The sequence below is a fragment of the Oncorhynchus keta genome, chromosome 35 (assembly GCF_023373465.1).
Source record: "Oncorhynchus keta strain PuntledgeMale-10-30-2019 chromosome 35, Oket_V2, whole genome shotgun sequence".
NCBI classification, from domain to species: domain Eukaryota; kingdom Metazoa; phylum Chordata; class Actinopteri; order Salmoniformes; family Salmonidae; genus Oncorhynchus; species Oncorhynchus keta.
This window is the reverse complement of record NC_068455.1, coordinates 71,606,472-71,622,308: the sequence shown is the minus strand read 5'-3', so window position 1 is coordinate 71,622,308 and position 15,837 is coordinate 71,606,472. Positions and strand designations below refer to the sequence as shown.

The 15,837-nt window shown below is 44.7% G+C and overlaps 2 protein-coding genes and 1 long non-coding RNA gene across 18 annotated transcripts in view; 2 read left to right on the top strand and 1 right to left on the bottom strand.

Moving 5' to 3' along the window:
• Positions 1-10,686, top strand: part of pelp1 (proline, glutamate and leucine rich protein 1) — a 28,079-nt gene extending 17,393 nt beyond the window's left edge. For all 3 annotated transcript variants that reach the window (XM_052497639.1, XM_052497640.1, XM_052497638.1), the window contains exons 14-16: positions 6,972-7,811; positions 8,302-9,291; positions 10,202-10,686. In XM_052497639.1, coding sequence (XP_052353599.1) covers positions 6,972-7,811; positions 8,302-9,291; positions 10,202-10,300 — 1,929 coding nt within the window. In that variant the 3' untranslated portion in view covers positions 10,301-10,686. The remainder of the gene's footprint in view (positions 1-6,971; positions 7,812-8,301; positions 9,292-10,201) is intronic.
• A 1,048-nt stretch (positions 10,687-11,734) lies between these two features.
• Positions 11,735-15,837, top strand: part of LOC118378215 (polyunsaturated fatty acid lipoxygenase ALOX12-like) — a 27,568-nt gene continuing 23,465 nt past the window's right edge. Inside the window, exon 1 of the mRNA XM_052497641.1 lies at positions 11,735-13,901. The gene's annotated coding sequence lies outside the window, so the exon portion shown is untranslated. The remainder of the gene's footprint in view (positions 13,902-15,837) is intronic.
• Positions 14,202-15,837, bottom strand: part of LOC127916174 (uncharacterized) — a 3,287-nt gene continuing 1,651 nt past the window's right edge. For 7 of the 14 annotated variants that reach the window (XR_008093687.1, XR_008093680.1, XR_008093677.1 and 4 more), the window contains one exon: positions 14,202-15,837. This exon is cut by the window's right edge. This is a non-coding gene — a long non-coding RNA (uncharacterized LOC127916174). The other 7 variants (XR_008093688.1, XR_008093685.1, XR_008093689.1 and 4 more) reach the window with 7 other exon arrangements.

Below are 15,837 nucleotides of genomic sequence, written 5' to 3'. Positions count from 1 at the left end.
TAGATGGGTAGGTATGGAGGGAGGGAGGGAGGGAGAGTGAGTAGAAGGGTAGGTATGGAGGGAGGGAGGGAGGGAGAGTGAGTAGAAGTGTAGGTATGGAGGTATGGAGGGAGGGAGGGAGGGAGAGTGAGTAGAAGGGTAGGTATGGAGGGAGGGAGGGAGAGTGAGTAGAAGGGTAGGTATGGAGGGAGGGAGGGAGGGAGAGTGAGTAGAAGGGTAGGGAGGGAGGGAGGGAGGGAGGGAGGGAGAGTGAGTAGAAGGGTAGGGAGGGAGGGAGGGAGAGTGAGTAGAAGGGTATGTATGGAGGGGAGGGAGAGTGAGTGGAAGGGTAGGTATGGAGGGAGGGAGGGAGAGTGAGTAGATGGGTAGGTATGGAGGGAGGGAGGGAGAGTGAGTAGAAGGGTAGTTATGGAGGGAGGGAGGGAGGGAGAGTGAGTAGAAGGGTAGGTATGGAGGGAGGGAGAGTGAGTAGAAGGGTAGGTATGGAGGGAGGGAGGGAGGGAGGGAGAGTAGATGGGTAGGTATGGAGGGAGGGAGGGAGAGTGAGTAGAAGGGTAGGTATGGAGGGAGGGAGGGAGGGAGAGTGAGTAGAAGGGTAGGTATGGAGGGAGGGAGGGAGGGAGGGAGGGAGGGAGGGAGGGAGGGAGAGTGAGTAGAAGGGTAGGTATGGAGGGAGGGAGGGAGAGTGAGTAGAAGGGTGGGTATGGAGGGAGGGAGGGAGGGAGAGTGAGTAGAAGGGTAGGTATGGAGGGAGGGAGGGAGGGAGGGAGAGTGAGTAGAAGGGTAGGTATGTATGGAGGGAGGGAGGGAGGGAGGGAGGGAGAGTGAGTAGAAGGGTAGGTATGGAGGGAGGGAGAGTGAGTGGAAGGGTAGGTATGGAGGGAGGGAGAGTGAGTAGAAGGGTAGGTATGGAGGGAGGGAGGGAGGGAGGGAGAGTGAGTAGAAGGGTAGGTATGGAGGGAGGGAGAGTGAGTAGAAGGGTAGGTATGGAGGGAGGGAGGGAGAGTGAGTAGAAGGGTAGGTATGGAGGGAGGGAGGGAGAGTGAGTAGAAGGGTAGGTATGGAGGGAGGGAGGGAGAGTGAGTAGAAGGGTAGGTATGGAGGGAGGGAGGGAGAGTGAGTAGAAGGGTAGGTATGGAGGGAGGGAGGGAGAGTGAGTAGAAGGGTAGGTATGGAGGGAGGGAGAGTGAGTAGAAGGGTAGGTATGGAGGGAGGGAGAGTGAGTAGAAGGGTAGGTATGGAGGGAGGGAGAGTGAGTAGAAGGGTAGGTATGGAGGGAGGGAGAGTGAGTAGAAGGGTAGGTATGGAGGGAGGGAGAGTGAGTAGAAGGGTAGGTATGGAGGGAGGGAGAGTGAGTAGAAGGGTAGGTATGGAGGGAGGGAGGGAGAGTGAGTAGAAGGGTAGGTATGGAGGGAGGGAGAGTGAGTAGAAGGGTAGGTATGGACTGGGCTAAATGTATGACTCTCACACACGACTCTGTCAACATCCTGGTGTTTTGTTTGTCTGTTTAAGCAACCAAGTAAACATTTCTCCTGCCTCATCAATTACACTTGAAATACAAACGTTCTAATATACACACACAACTACAGAACACACACTCACTGGTATAACACACATATTTATAAACTGGGTGGTTGTAGCCCTAAATGCTGATTGGCTGACAGCTGTGGTATATCAGACCGTAAACCATGGGTATGGCAAAACATTTATTTTTACTGCTCTAATTACCTTGGTAACCAATGGCGATAAGGCACCTCGGGGGTTTGTGGACCCCTTGACTTTTTCCTCATATTGTTACGTTACAGTCTTACTCTAAAATGGATTAAAAACAATTGTTTCCCCTCAATCTATATATTATATTATTATTATTATATTACTCTAAAATGGATTAAAAACAATTGTTTCCCCTCAATCTACACGCAATACCCCATAATGAGAAATCATAAACAGGATTTTAGATTTTTCTTATGCCAATGTGTTAGTTTATTATTATCACATGTACATAAGTATTCAGACCCTTTACTCAGTACTTTGTTGAAGGACCGTTGGCAGTGATTACAGCCTTGAGTCTTCTTGGGTATGATGCTTCAAGCTTGACACACCTGTATTTGGGGAGTTTCTCCCATTCTTCTCTGCAGATCCTCTCAGATCCGCTCGTGTCAGGTTGGCTGGGGAGCGTTGCTGCCCATCCAACCTGTGCCTCGACATTCAGAGACTTGTCCCAAAACCACTCGTGCGTTGTCTTGGCTGTGTGCTTAGGGTCATTGTCCTGTTGGAAGGTGAACCTTCACCTCAGTCAGGTCCTGAGCTCTTTGGAGTATGTTTTCATCAAGAATCTCTCTGTACTTTGCTCCGTTCCTCTTTCCATTGATCCTGACTAGTCTCCTAGTCCCTGCCACTGGAAAACATCCCCACAGCATGGTGCCGCCACCACCATGCTTCACCGTAGGGATGGTGCCAGGTGTCCTCCAGACATGACACTTGGCATTCAGGCCAAAGAGTTCAATCTTGGTTTCATCAGACCAGAGAATATTGTTTCTCATGGTCTGAGAGTCCTTTAGGTGCCTCTTGGCAAACTCCAAGCGGGCTGTCATGCGCCTTTTACTGAGAAGAGGCTTCCATCTGGCCACTCTACCATAAAGGCCTGGTTGGTGATGTGCTGCGGAGATGGTTGTCCTTCTGGGAGGTTCTCCCATCGCCACAAAGGAACTCTAGAGCTCTGTCAGAGTGACCATTGTGTTCTTGGTCACCTCCCTGACCAAGGCCCTTCTACCACGATTGCTCAGTTTGGTCGGATGGCCAGCTCTAGGAAGAGTCTTGGTGGTTCCAAACTTCTTCCATTTTAGAATGAAGGAGGCCACTGTTCTTGGGGACCTTCAATGCTGCAGAAATGTTTTTGTACACTTCCCTAGATCTGTGCCTCGACACAATCCTGTCTCGGGGCTCTATGGACAATTCCTTCGACCTCATGGCTTGGTTTTTGCTCTGACATGCACTGTCAACTGTGGGACCTTACAGTGGGGCAAACAAGTATTTAGTCAGCCAGCAATTGTGCAAGTTCTCCCACTTAAAAAGATGAGAGGCCTGTAATTTTCATCATAGGTACACTTCAACTATGACAGACAAAATGAGAAAAGAAAATCCAGAAAATCACATTGTAGGATTTTTAATGAATTTATTTGCAAATTATGGTGGAAAATAAGTATTTGGTCAATTTGGTCAATAACAAAAGTTTCTCAATACTTTGTTATATACCCTTTGTTGGCAATGACAGAGGTCAAACGTTTTCTGTAAGTCTTCACAAGGTTTTCACACACTGTTGCTGGTATTTTGGCCCATTCCTCCATGCAGATCTCCTCTAGAGCAGTGATGTTTTGGGGCTGTTGCTGGGCAACATGGACTTTCAACTCCCTCCAAAAATTGTCTATGGGGTTGAGATCTGGAGACTGGCTAGGCCACTCCAGGACCTTGAAATGCTTCTTACAAAGCCACTCCTTCGTTTCCCGGGCAGTGTGTTTGGGATCATTGTCATGCTGAAAGACCCAGCCACGTTTCATCTTCAATGCCCTTGCTGATGGAAGGAGGTTTTCATTCAAAATCTCACGATACATGGCCCCATTCATTCTTTCCTTTACACGGATCAGTCGTCCTGGTCCCTTTGCAGAAAAACAGCCCCAAAGCATGATGTTTCCACCCCCATGCTTCACAGTAGGTATGGTGTTCTTTGGATGCAACTCAGCATTCTTTGTCCTCCAAACACGACGAGTTGAATTTTTACCAAAAAGTTATATTTTGGTTTCATCTGACCATATGACATTCTCCCAATCTTCTCTGGATCATCCAAATGCTCTCTAGCAAACTTCAGACGGGCCTGGGCATGTACTGGCGTAAGCAGGGGGAAACGTCCAGGCACTGCATGATTTGTGTCCCTGGCGGCGTAGTGTGTTACTGATGGTAGGCTTTCTTACTTTGGTCCCAGCTCTCTGCAGGTCATTCACTAGGTCCCCCCGTGTGGTTCTGGGATTTTTGCTCACCGTGAGATCTTGCGTGGAGCCCCAGCTCGAGAGAGATTCAGTGGTCTTGTACAGTGCCTTGCGAAAGTATTCAGCCCCCTTGAACTTTGCGACCTTTTGCCACATTTCAGGCTTCAAACATAAAGATATAAAACTGTATTTTTTTGTGAAGAATCAACAACAAGTGGGACACAATCATGAAGTGGAATGACATTTATTGGATATTTCAAACTTTTTTAACAAATCAAAAACTGAAAAATTGGGCGTGCAAAATTATTCAGCCCCGTTACTTTCAGTGCAGCAAACTCTCTCCAGAAGTTCAGTGAGGATCTCTGAATGATCCAATGTTGACCTATACAATCCACCTGTGTAATCAAGTCTCCGTATAAATGCACCTGCACTGTAATAGTCTCAGAGGTCCGTTAAAAGCGCAGAGAGCATCATGAAGAACAAGGAACACACCAGGCAGGTCCGAGATACTGTTGTGAAGAAGTTTAAAGCCGGATTTGGATACAAAAAGATTTCCCAAGCTTTAAACATACCAAGGAGCACTGTGCAAGCGATAATATTGAATTGGAAGGCGTATTAGACCACTGCAAATCTACCAAGACCTGGCCGTCCCTCTAAACTTTCAGCTCATACAAGGAGAAGATCAGAGATGCAGCCAAGAGGCGCAAGATCACTCTGGATGAACTGCAGAGATCTACAGCTGAGGTGGGAGACTCTGTCCATAGGACAACAATCAGTCGTATATTGCACAAATCTGGCCTTTATGGAAGAGTGGCAAGAAGAAAGCCATTTCTTAAAGATATCCATAAAAAGTGTTGTTTAAAGTTTGCCACAAGCCACCTGGGAGACACACCAAACATGTGGAAGAAGGTGCTCTGGTCAGATGAAACCAAAATTGAACTTTTTGTCAACAATGCAAAATGTTATGTTTGGCGTAAAAGCAACACAGCTCATCACCCTGAACACACCATCCCCACTGTCAAACATGGTGGTGGCAGCATCATGGTTTGGGCCTGCTTTTCTTCAGCAGGGACAGGGAAGATGGTTAAAATTGATGGGAAGATGGATGGAGCCAAATACAGGACCATTCTGGAAGAAAACCTGATGGAGTCTGCAAAAGACCTGAGACTGGGACAGAGATTTGTCTTCCAACAAGACAATGATTCAAAAATGTAAAGCAAAATCTACAATGGAATGGTTCAAAAATAAACATATCCAGGTGTTAGAATGGCCAAGTCAAAGTCCAGACCTGAATCCAATCGAGAATCTGTGGAAAGAACTGAAAACTGCTGTTCACAAATGCTCTCCATCCAACCTCACTGAGCTCGAGCTGTTTTGCAAGGAGGAATGGGAAAAAAATTCAGTCTCTCGATGTGCAAAACTGATAAAGACATACCCCAAGCGACTTACAGCTGTAATCGCAGCAAAAGGTGGCGCTACAAAGTATTAACTTAAGGGGGCTGAATAATTTTGCACGCCCAATTTTTCAGTTTTTGATTTGTTAAAAAAGTTTGAAATATCCAATAAATGTCGTTCCACTTCATGATTGTGTCCCACTTGTTGTTGATTCTTCACGAAAAAAAAAACGTTTTATATCTTTATGTTTGAAGCCTGAAATGTGGCAAAAGGTCGCAAAGTTCAAGGGGGCCGAATACTTTCGCAAGGCACTGTATGTCTTCCATTTCCTAATAATTGCTCCCACAGTTGATTTATTCAAACCAAGCTGCTTATCTATTGCAGATTCAGTCTTCCCAGCCTGGTGCAGGTCTACAATTTTGTTTCTGGTGTCCTTTGACAGCTCTTTGGTCTTGGCCATAGTGGAGTTTGGAGTGTGACTGTTGGAGGTTATGGACAGGTGTCTTTTATACTGATAACAAGTTCAAACAGGTGCCATTAACACAGGTAACGAGTGGAGGACAGAGGAGCCTCTTAAAGAAGAAGTTACAGGTCTGTGAGAGCCAGAAATCTTACTTGTTTGTAGGTGACCAAATACTTATTTTCCACCATAATTTGCAAATAAATTCATTAAAAATCCTACAATTTGATTTTCTGGATTTTTTATTTTGTCTGACATAGTTGAAGTGTACTTATGAAAATTACAGGCCTCTCTCATATTTTTAAGTGGGAGAACTTGGACAATTGGTGGCTGACAAAATACTTTTTTGCCCCACTGTATATAGACAGGTGTTTGCCTTTCTAAATCATGTCCAATCAGTTGAATTTACCACAGGTGGACTCCAAGTTGTAGAAACATCTCAAGGATGATCAATGGAAACAGGATGCACCTGAGCTCAACTTCCAGGCTCATAGCAAAGGGTCTGAATACTTATGTAAATAAGGTTTTTCAGTTTTTTAAATTTTATTTGCAATAAATACATAACCTTTTTACTTTGTCATTATAGGGTATTGTGTGTAGTAGATTGGTGAGATTTCTTTCTTCATTTAATTCATTTTTAGAATAAGGCTGTAACATAATGTAGAAAAAGTGAAGAGGTCAGAATACTTTACGAATGCACTATATTTAAAGGAAAACGCTACCCAAAAACGCTACCCAAAAACTATCTTTTGGTATTTGTTTAATTCATCCACTGTTGATATAGTCCCAAGAAATGTTTTGCAGGTCAGCAATCAGGTTTTGTCTTGAAAGAGGAAAACTGTCGGCAATCAAGTTAACTGTGAATAAAAGGAATGTTTTGGGAGAGTCAACGAGAGTTTCGCGGTGTCATGTTACACTCAGGCTGTTGACTAGTTAGACAGGTTTAGAGATACTCTAGGAAAATGTGTATATATCGTAGGAGTATTTACCACCTGTACGGTTATTTTCTCCTTTTTGTTAGCTCAGGCAAATGTTTGTCCATAGTGAAATGTACTGGAATAGTGACCTTTGGAATGCACTTGCTTACTGATCTTACTCTTCATCTGTGTCTCTGTTTCTGCCCCTCTCCTCAGGTCTCCTCCTTCTGCACTGAGGCCCTGACCATATGCAACTCCCTTCTCCACCCCCGCACCCCATCCCTCTGCCTCCCCCTGCCCCCCCTCGCCCTCAAACCCAGCCCTGCCACTTCCCTCCTCACCCCTTCTCAGGCCTCCAGCCTCACCCTCCCCACTCTCCTCGGAGGGCCCTTCCCAGGCCGACACTCACTCGGCCTTGGCCACACCCTCCTAGGTTCCCTGGACAACCACCTGTCTCTGGTTCCTCCGGGGCTCTCTGGCCAGGGCTCTACCCCAGGAGACCTGCTCCTTTCCCCCCATCAGGGCGAGCTGGCAGGGCTGGGGCTCTCAGAGGGCCAGAGACCCGTCTTCATCCGTTACGACAAAGAGGAAGCGGAGGATGTGGAGATTTCACTGGAGAGCGACTCAGACGATAGTGTTGTCATCTTCCCACGGGGGATGCTGATGTTAGAGAACCAAGATGGCATCAGCACCGTGGCCACTCTCCCCGTGTCTTCCTTAGTACCTAGTGGGGTCACTCTCCCCGTACCCGGTCCAGGGGACGACCCAGGCGGTGACATCTCCCTCCCCCTCGCCAATGACCTCCCCTCCACCTCCCTCCCTCACCCTCTCCTCCCCTCCTCCTCCGCTCCTAACTCCATCAACTCATTCCCTCCAGCTCCACTAGCCTCTCTGGTTCCCCCCCTCAACTCCACCGGCGTGACCCAGCTCGGTGCTCCCTCTGTGGGGCTAGGAGTTGGGGCTGACTCCCTCCCTGGAGCCCAGCTCCAGCAGATGTTGCTTCAGGGCCAGTCACCAGTCCCAGGTCAGCCCACGCCACTGGGTCTCCCCATACAGGTAAAATCACAAAGAAATGTGAGTTATAGATATCTCATTAACAGCAAGTCTGTGAAGTGGTAGATAATAATAATAATAATAATATATGCCATTTAGCTGACGCTTTTATCCAAAGCGACTTACAGTCATGTGTGCATACATTCTACGTATGGGTGGTCCCGGGAATCGAACCCACTACCCTGGCGTTACAAGCGCCATGCTCTACCAACTGAGCTACAGAAGGATCTGTTCTATGTGCAGTATTTCTATGTTTCCCTCCTTAAGTTGAGTTTTTACGTCCGGTTTTGTACACCAGATTTAAATAGCTGAAAATACTATATTTTGGGTTATTTAAAAGATATGTGGTGCAATGGTTCTCTACACTATTACATTTACATTACATTTAAGTCATTTAGCAGACGCTCTTATCCAGAGCGACTTACAAATTGCATTGCTTGTTTCACAACATGATCCAACAGATGTTTTTAAAATGTTCTACCTCTGTCTACAGATGCTCCAGAACCAGCTAGCTCAGCCCAGCAGAGCCCTACAGCAGCAACAGGCCAGTGAGGAAGATCATTCTGTTATTAATATCAACAGCTCTGATGAGGAAGAGGAGGAGGATGAAGAGATGGAGGATGAGGATGAGCTGGGAGAGGAGGAGGATGAGGAGGGGTTGGAGGATGAAGAAGAGGAGGAAGAAGGGAGCGATTTCCCCGATGAAGAAGAAGAGTTTTATGGAGAAGAGTTTGATGACTATGAGGAGGAAGAGGGGGAGGAGGAAGAAGAGGAGGAGGATGAGGAGGAAGAGGAGGGAGAGATCAGACCGTTGGACAGAGAAGGGAGGAGAGGAGGAATGGGGAGGGAGGAAGGAGAGGTGCTCAGAGAAGTGCCGGAGGATGGAGGGATGGGCAGATTCTGTGTGGACGGAGAGATGGAAGGAGGTATAGAGGAGCTGGGGACTAACAGAAGGGTGTACGGGGAAGAAGGGGTGAAGGCTCAGGAGGTAGAGAGCATCGGTGTGCTGGAGGAAGAGAGGGAAGGAGAGGAGGATGACGCTGATGGAATGAACGACCCGACAATGCCTCAGATTCTCTGTGTGACGGGCGGAGCGCTGGAAGAGAGGGATGAGCTAGGGGAGGGGCATGGGCAGGAAGTGGGGTCATGTGAGCAGCAGGGAGCTGATCGCCCAGAGGCAACGCCCTCTTCTGAAGGCCCCACCCCTCAACAGAAACAGGAGGCAGAGCCTGCACAGGAAGTGAGGGTGGGCGGCAGCGACCAGCCGTCCAATCAGGGAGAAGAACCAGCAAAACAGGGCGGGGACTCTGCTAAAGAGGAAGTTAAGCCATCAGCCGCTCCGAGCGAGACAGAGGGGGAGGAGCCTGAACGAGAGAAAGGAGGAGAAGAGGGAGAGGAGGATGGAGAAGAGGATGGGAGAGGGATGAAGAGGAAGAGGGAGGGAGAGGAGGAAGGAACAGGACAGGGCACAGAGAAGAAAAAGGTAAGAACTCTTTCTCAGACCATCTTTAACCATTCACATTCCAAGCCTTTTAGCTGATTTTACAACACATTTTCTCATGAGTGACTTCCTTGGACATGGTTTGTGTGTAGATACAGTGAGCTCCGTAAGTCTTGGGACAGTGAATGTTTTTTTTTTGTCTCTGTACTCCTGCACTTTGAAATGATATGACTATGAGGTTAAAGTGCAGACTGTCAGATTTAATTGGAGGTTAATTGGATGCTCCTATGATTACTGATAATCCTGAATCAATCATGAATAATAATGGTGAGTGAGAAAGTTAGAAGCTCAAATATCATATCCCCCCAAAAATACTAACCCCCCCCCACACAGTTCTTGTAATGGTGACAGGTTAGCATGTCGTGGGCGTATGATATTTGTGCATCTAACTTTCTCACTCATCGTTATTCACGCTGCATTCAGGACAATCTGTAGTCATTGTAGCATCCACATTAATGTAGAAGTGTTTAGAAATCTATTCTATTCTTATTTACAATAAAAGTGACTCCAAATTGACACAATACATTATTTACCATGAATTTCTATTGTGAACAAAATAAACTGAAACACAACCAAAACAAACAGCAAAAATATCCCAATACTTTTGGTCCCCTACAATGTGGGGGGACCATGTATAAAAAGTGCTGTAATTTCTAAACGTTTCACCCGTTATGGATGAAAATACCCTCAAATTAAAGCTGACACCACTTCAACCTCAAGTCATTGTATAAGTTCAAATCCAGAGTACAAAACAACTGTCCCAAATTGGACCAAGTATCTGTTTTAAGATAAAAAATGCCAGTTAATGACTGTTGTCCGGTTCCTTAGCCACAGAATAATGTAAATCTAACCTGTGTTTCTGTTTTCTCTCTGTCTCGTCTCTCTCACTCAGTTGGATGAAGAAGTCATGGCGTCCATGTTGGCTGATTTTGTAGCCTGCCCTCCAGACGACGAGGAAAAGGGTCCCTCAGCATCCAACCTCCCCTCTTAAAGATGTCCAGCCATGGCTTCGTCACAAAAACCATCAGAACAACTTGTTTTCTACCCCCTTCTTATAGTCTCACATAAGGTTTCAAAATTCTCAGGTTTTCCCGACATCTCGGTTGCGAAGACTCCCAGAATCGTGAGGGAATAAAGCATGAAATCCTCCGATCAGAATTTCTGGGAAACCTGTGTATTTTGAGACGGTTACCGCTGCATTTTGCATCCGTCTCACACTACTATTCATTACCAACCTGCAGCTTAGACAATGTTGAAAACATTGAAAATTGCCATATAGTCTCTGTATGACTTGTTGTTTATTTCATCGGAAATCGACTTCCACACTTTTTTAGATGTTGGAGATGGAATGTTCCTAAAATAAAAATGATGATTCGACTTCCAGGAAAGTGAAAGCATTTGTAATACACTCTGGACTCCATATTCAATTCATATTATATATATATAAATAAATAAAACGCCAGTTAGGTTAGTTTACATCAACGTTAAAGTCTTGGGACATCAAATGATTGAAAGACACAGCAGTGAAGACTGCAGCTCTTCAGTACTGCTGTGTGGTACCCTACAGTTTAGTGAGTGTAGTCGTGGTGGTAGTACTGCTGTGTGGTACCCTACAGTTTAGTGAGTGTAGTCGTGGTGGTGGTAGTACTGCTGTGTGGTACCCTACAGTTAGTGAGTGTAGTCGTGATGGTAGTACTGCTGTGTGGTACCCTACAGTTAGTGAGTGTAGTCGTGGCGGTGGTGGTAGTACTGCTGTGTGGTACCCTACGGTTAGTGAGTGTAGTCGTGGTGGTGGTAGTACTGCTGTGTGGTACCCTACAGTTAGTGAGTGTAGTCGTGGTGGTGGTAGTACTGCTGTGTGGTACCCTACAGTTAGTGAGTGTAGTCGTGGTGGTGGTAGTACTGCTGTGTGGTACCCTACAGTTAGTGAGTGTAGTCGTGGTGGTGGTAGTACTGCTGTGTGGTACCCTACAGTTAGTGAGTGTAGTCGTGGTGGTGGTAGTACTGCTGTGTGGTACCCTACAGTTAGTGAGTGTAGTCGTGGTGGTGGTAGTACTGCTGTGTGGTACCCTACAGTTAGTGAGTGTAGTCGTGGTGGTGGTAGTACTGCTGTGTGGTACCCTACAGTTAGTGAGTGTAGTCGTGGTGGTGGTAGTACTGCTGTGTGGTACCCTACAGTTAGTGAGTGTAGTCGTGTGGTTTTGGTCACCTATCATGTTCATGTTTTTGAGGTCTTATATACAGTATCAATTCTTTTTGTTCTAAAATAAATCAACTTCAAAGACAACTGCTGAAAGTCTCTCGATGTTTCAGATGAAGTTTTAGTTTGACTTTGGGAATTTATTAACTCCCTACCTACTGTAAAAACTCACCCTACTGTAAGTATGAATGCTTAATTTAGGTTTCACTTTTAGAGGGGTTTTTTTCAGCCTACATAGCACTGTGCTACTCTACTTTTTAAAACAGGAAGTGTGTTGAGTGTTGTGCAATATCTAGTATATTAGTCTGTGCAATGCAGGCTGAGCTGTGATCATTTTATTACTCAACTCATAGTCTCTTGTGGACAGACATCGTAAAGATTTTAGTTCTGGGCTAACCAAGATTACTCATAGCAGAACTATCAGTAGCCATGGGGCATCTTGACTGAAAGGTCCCGGAAGTGTCTTGTGTGACCAGTATTACTCGAAGAGGAACTATTGACGATGATAAACCAATGATAATCTAGGGATGACGTCACCATTTGGGGGGTGCTTCTAGAGTTTAGGCTGCAGATTTGGTCTGAGGGGAGTAGAATGGAACAGCTGTGTTCTGTAGAACACTGCAGAATGTTTCAGAATGATGGAATGTTTAGAACAGACATGATTCTAATCCACAGGATGGAGATTATACACATGACAAAATAGAACATCCGATCTCTCCCACTTGGACTGAACACACACGGCAGACAATCTGTAGATATTCTCAGACCACATCTTGGATAGCAGCCTGGTCTCAGACTAGATGTAACATAGTAAACTAAGTCCCGAATACTCTTAATTATTATGATGGGTTACATTTGGTATGGTTACATAAGACAGAAGATTACTTAAGGCCAAAATGAAAGTAGGGTGGTTGGACGGTCTTGTGTATAACGCGAACGTTAGAATCTCATAATTTTAGCTAATTAGCTACTTTTACTACTTTTTAGATACTTTGCAACTGCTTATCATGTTAGCTAACAATTCCCCTAACCATTTAACCTAACTCCTAACCCCTAGCCGAGCTAACGTTGGCCACCTAGCCAACATTAGCCACAACACATTGGAATTTGTAACATATTGTACAAATTGCATTTCCTAACATATAATTTGAAATGGATGATGGACATCCACAAATTAATACATACCACCGGAAACACATCGTACAGTACGATACTAATTGGAGCGTTCCAGGATTTACGTTGCTTATGTTACGTCTACCCCTGAGTCCAGGCTGTGCATAGAAGCTATTAGCAGAACAACTAACAGGATGCTTGTTGGCATGCAGTACCAGTTGCAAGTGTTAATATTTTCTACATTATAGAATAATAGTGAACACATCAAAACTATGAAATTGCAAAAATGGAATCCTTTAGTAACCAAAAAATTGTTAAACAAATAAAAACCTTTTTTGACGTTTGACAACTTTGCACACTTGAATGAGTAGGTGTGTCCAAACTTCTGACTGGTACTATATGTTTGTATTTATTTATTGATGCGTTGGACCTTTTAACTGAAATGTTTACTGCTGCAGGTCTAAAGCCACAGACAAATAACAGTCCTCTGTAACTTATCTAACTTTTCTAGCTATGTGATATTTCATAGTTTTGATGTCTTCACTATTACTCTACAATGTAAAAATCTGAAAAACCCTTGAATGAGCAGGTGTGTCCTAACTTGACTGGTACTGTATGTTGAGAACCTAATTTGAATGTCAAGTCATATTTTCTCTGAATTGCATTTCCTTTTTTAAAATTCTCAGTATTAGACTTTCCTACAGGGGTTGTTGTCTAAAGAGGACATCTGAAATTACACTAATACACCATTATATATTATATATAACAGTGCGTAAACTATTGTATGGAGGTGTATGCTGAGGAGCGATGCTTGTTGTGTTTACATATTTTTGTACTACAGGTTTTGAAAGATCTCTCCAATAGTGATTGTTTGTCAACCTTATCTGTCTGTAGGGACTCGTTGGTGTGCTTCCTTGTGCGAGAGAGTGGAATGGGGAGCAGAGGTCGGGTGTGTGTAGACCTAAAAAAAAAAAGCGAGAAAGGGAGAGTGAGAAGCCAATTCATTAGTTTGGAAATGTGGACAGGTAGTAAAACCATGTAAATGATCGAGGAAGGGAGAGATGTGGTCTCATCAGAGAGGATGTTTGCAACATAGCAGATTGCAGTTGGACCACTGAACTGGTGCTCAGTAGTGTGAACAAGCTAACTGTCTGAGATTTCAGAGAGAGGGGGGAAGAGCGGGAGAGTTACTGACACAGAAACAAAGCAGAGGGAGAAAGAGAGAAGCAAAGAGAAGCGTTAGACAGTGGACTTTCTGTTCCTTTCACTAACAGCTGAGGTATGTCCTTTTACCTTTTTGTTTTTACTGTGGACTGGGTTTGTACCTCAGGGAATGCAAGGTAGAAACAGACTGAAACGCAAGGTCAAAAAGTATAGAACGCTTTGAACAGTTTGAACTTGAAATCCTCTGTTCAGTCATTTGAGGAGAACCGAGAGTATAGATATAGATGTGAGACTGTGCAGTGGTAGTTCTTACCAGTGTAGTTCTGTAAACTACAGTCGTTACTCATATTGTGGTGTACGAGACTAAAACCAGACTGTGTAGTGTCATAAATAACTACCTGCACCTGAATGGTTGACTTAACAGAGTGTGTTTGAATCTGCACTATGTTGTAATTTAAACATGACAAACACAATAGCACACTAATTCCCTTTATGGCAATGCTTGGTGTCAGAAATATCTATCTGCATTTCTATGGCTGAAAAGCAGAAGTTTTGCGGTGGTAGTCTTTGAGACCAGGTTGTAGGACGGGGACTGTGGACATTATGTTGTTCTCAAGTTGCGAATGCCGTCTTTTCATCATTGTCTTCGGAACAAGCTATGTACAGAACCACGCAGCAGAGCACTATTGCCTCTTAACGGGGAAAACATTTTTAAAGCTGATAGTTTCAACCTTTTAAAACTACATGAATACCACCAACTGGTGCATGATGTATTTCACAATGAGCCACTGTTCCAGTTAATCGGCTAGCTGGCTCAACTCTCACCGTACAGTCTACTACAGACTAAAGGATTGGGTTACTCCCAGAATGCTATAATAGAACACAAATACCACTGACACAAAGGGGTGTTAATAGAAATATAATTAATAGAATACATTAATAGAATTCTGGCTCAACTCTCACAGTAAATTCTAATGCCTGAAGGATTGGAATACCCTTAGAATGCTATTATAATAGAACACCGACACCAATCTTTCTACACAAAGATGTGATATTTCTGTTTAGCTGCTTCTACATCTGCATTGCTTCCTGTTTGGGGTTTTAGGCTGGGTTTCTGTACAGCACTTTGCGATATCAGCTGATGTAAATACATTTGACATCATTGTCTCACCATTGTTTTCGCGGTAATAGAATAAAAATAGCACTTGCCCCAAGGCATGTGGGTATTCATTTACTTGACTGTTGAAGTAAATTCTGAAGAAAGCCTACACGGGATTGTGCAACCGTTCAACGCTATTGTTTAATACCAATGGCACCACCCACACCGTATCACAGGCAAACACAACCTGTTCTGTGAGAGTTACACTGCATTTATTCACATTTAATCATTTAGCAGGCACTCTTACCCAGAACAACTTACAGTAGTCCATTCCCATGGGACTTGAACCCACAACCCCAGTGTTGCAAGCACTGCTCTACCAACTGAGCCAATACGAAACTACTTGGCAACACTCTTTGGTTGCTTCACAAATAGCACCCTATTCCCTATATAGTGCACTACTTTTGACCACGGTCCATAGGTGCCTGTTAAAAGTAGTGCACTACATAGGGAATAGGGTGCCGATTTTGCAGGCAACATAAGTTAATAAGTGATATCACTGTAGGGAAAGAGCTGAACCGACTACACACTAGGAAAAAATGACATCTAAAAGTACAGGTGCAAACAGCAGCTTAAAGTGAGGTAAGAGAGAGGTGTTTTCCCAGCTCCACTTCCTGTTTACCTGGATGTCCTCATGGGGTACTGACTGTATCTACCTGTTTACCTGGATGTCCTCATGGGGTACTGACTGTATCTACCTGTTTACCTGGATGTCCTCATGGGGTACTGACTGTATCTACCTGTTTACCTGGATGTCCTCATGGGGTACCGACTGTATCTACCTGTTTACCTGGATGTCCTCATGGGGTACTGACTGTATCTACCTGTTTACCTGGATGTCCTCATGGGGTACCGACTGTATCTACCTGTTTACCTGGATGTCCTCATGGGG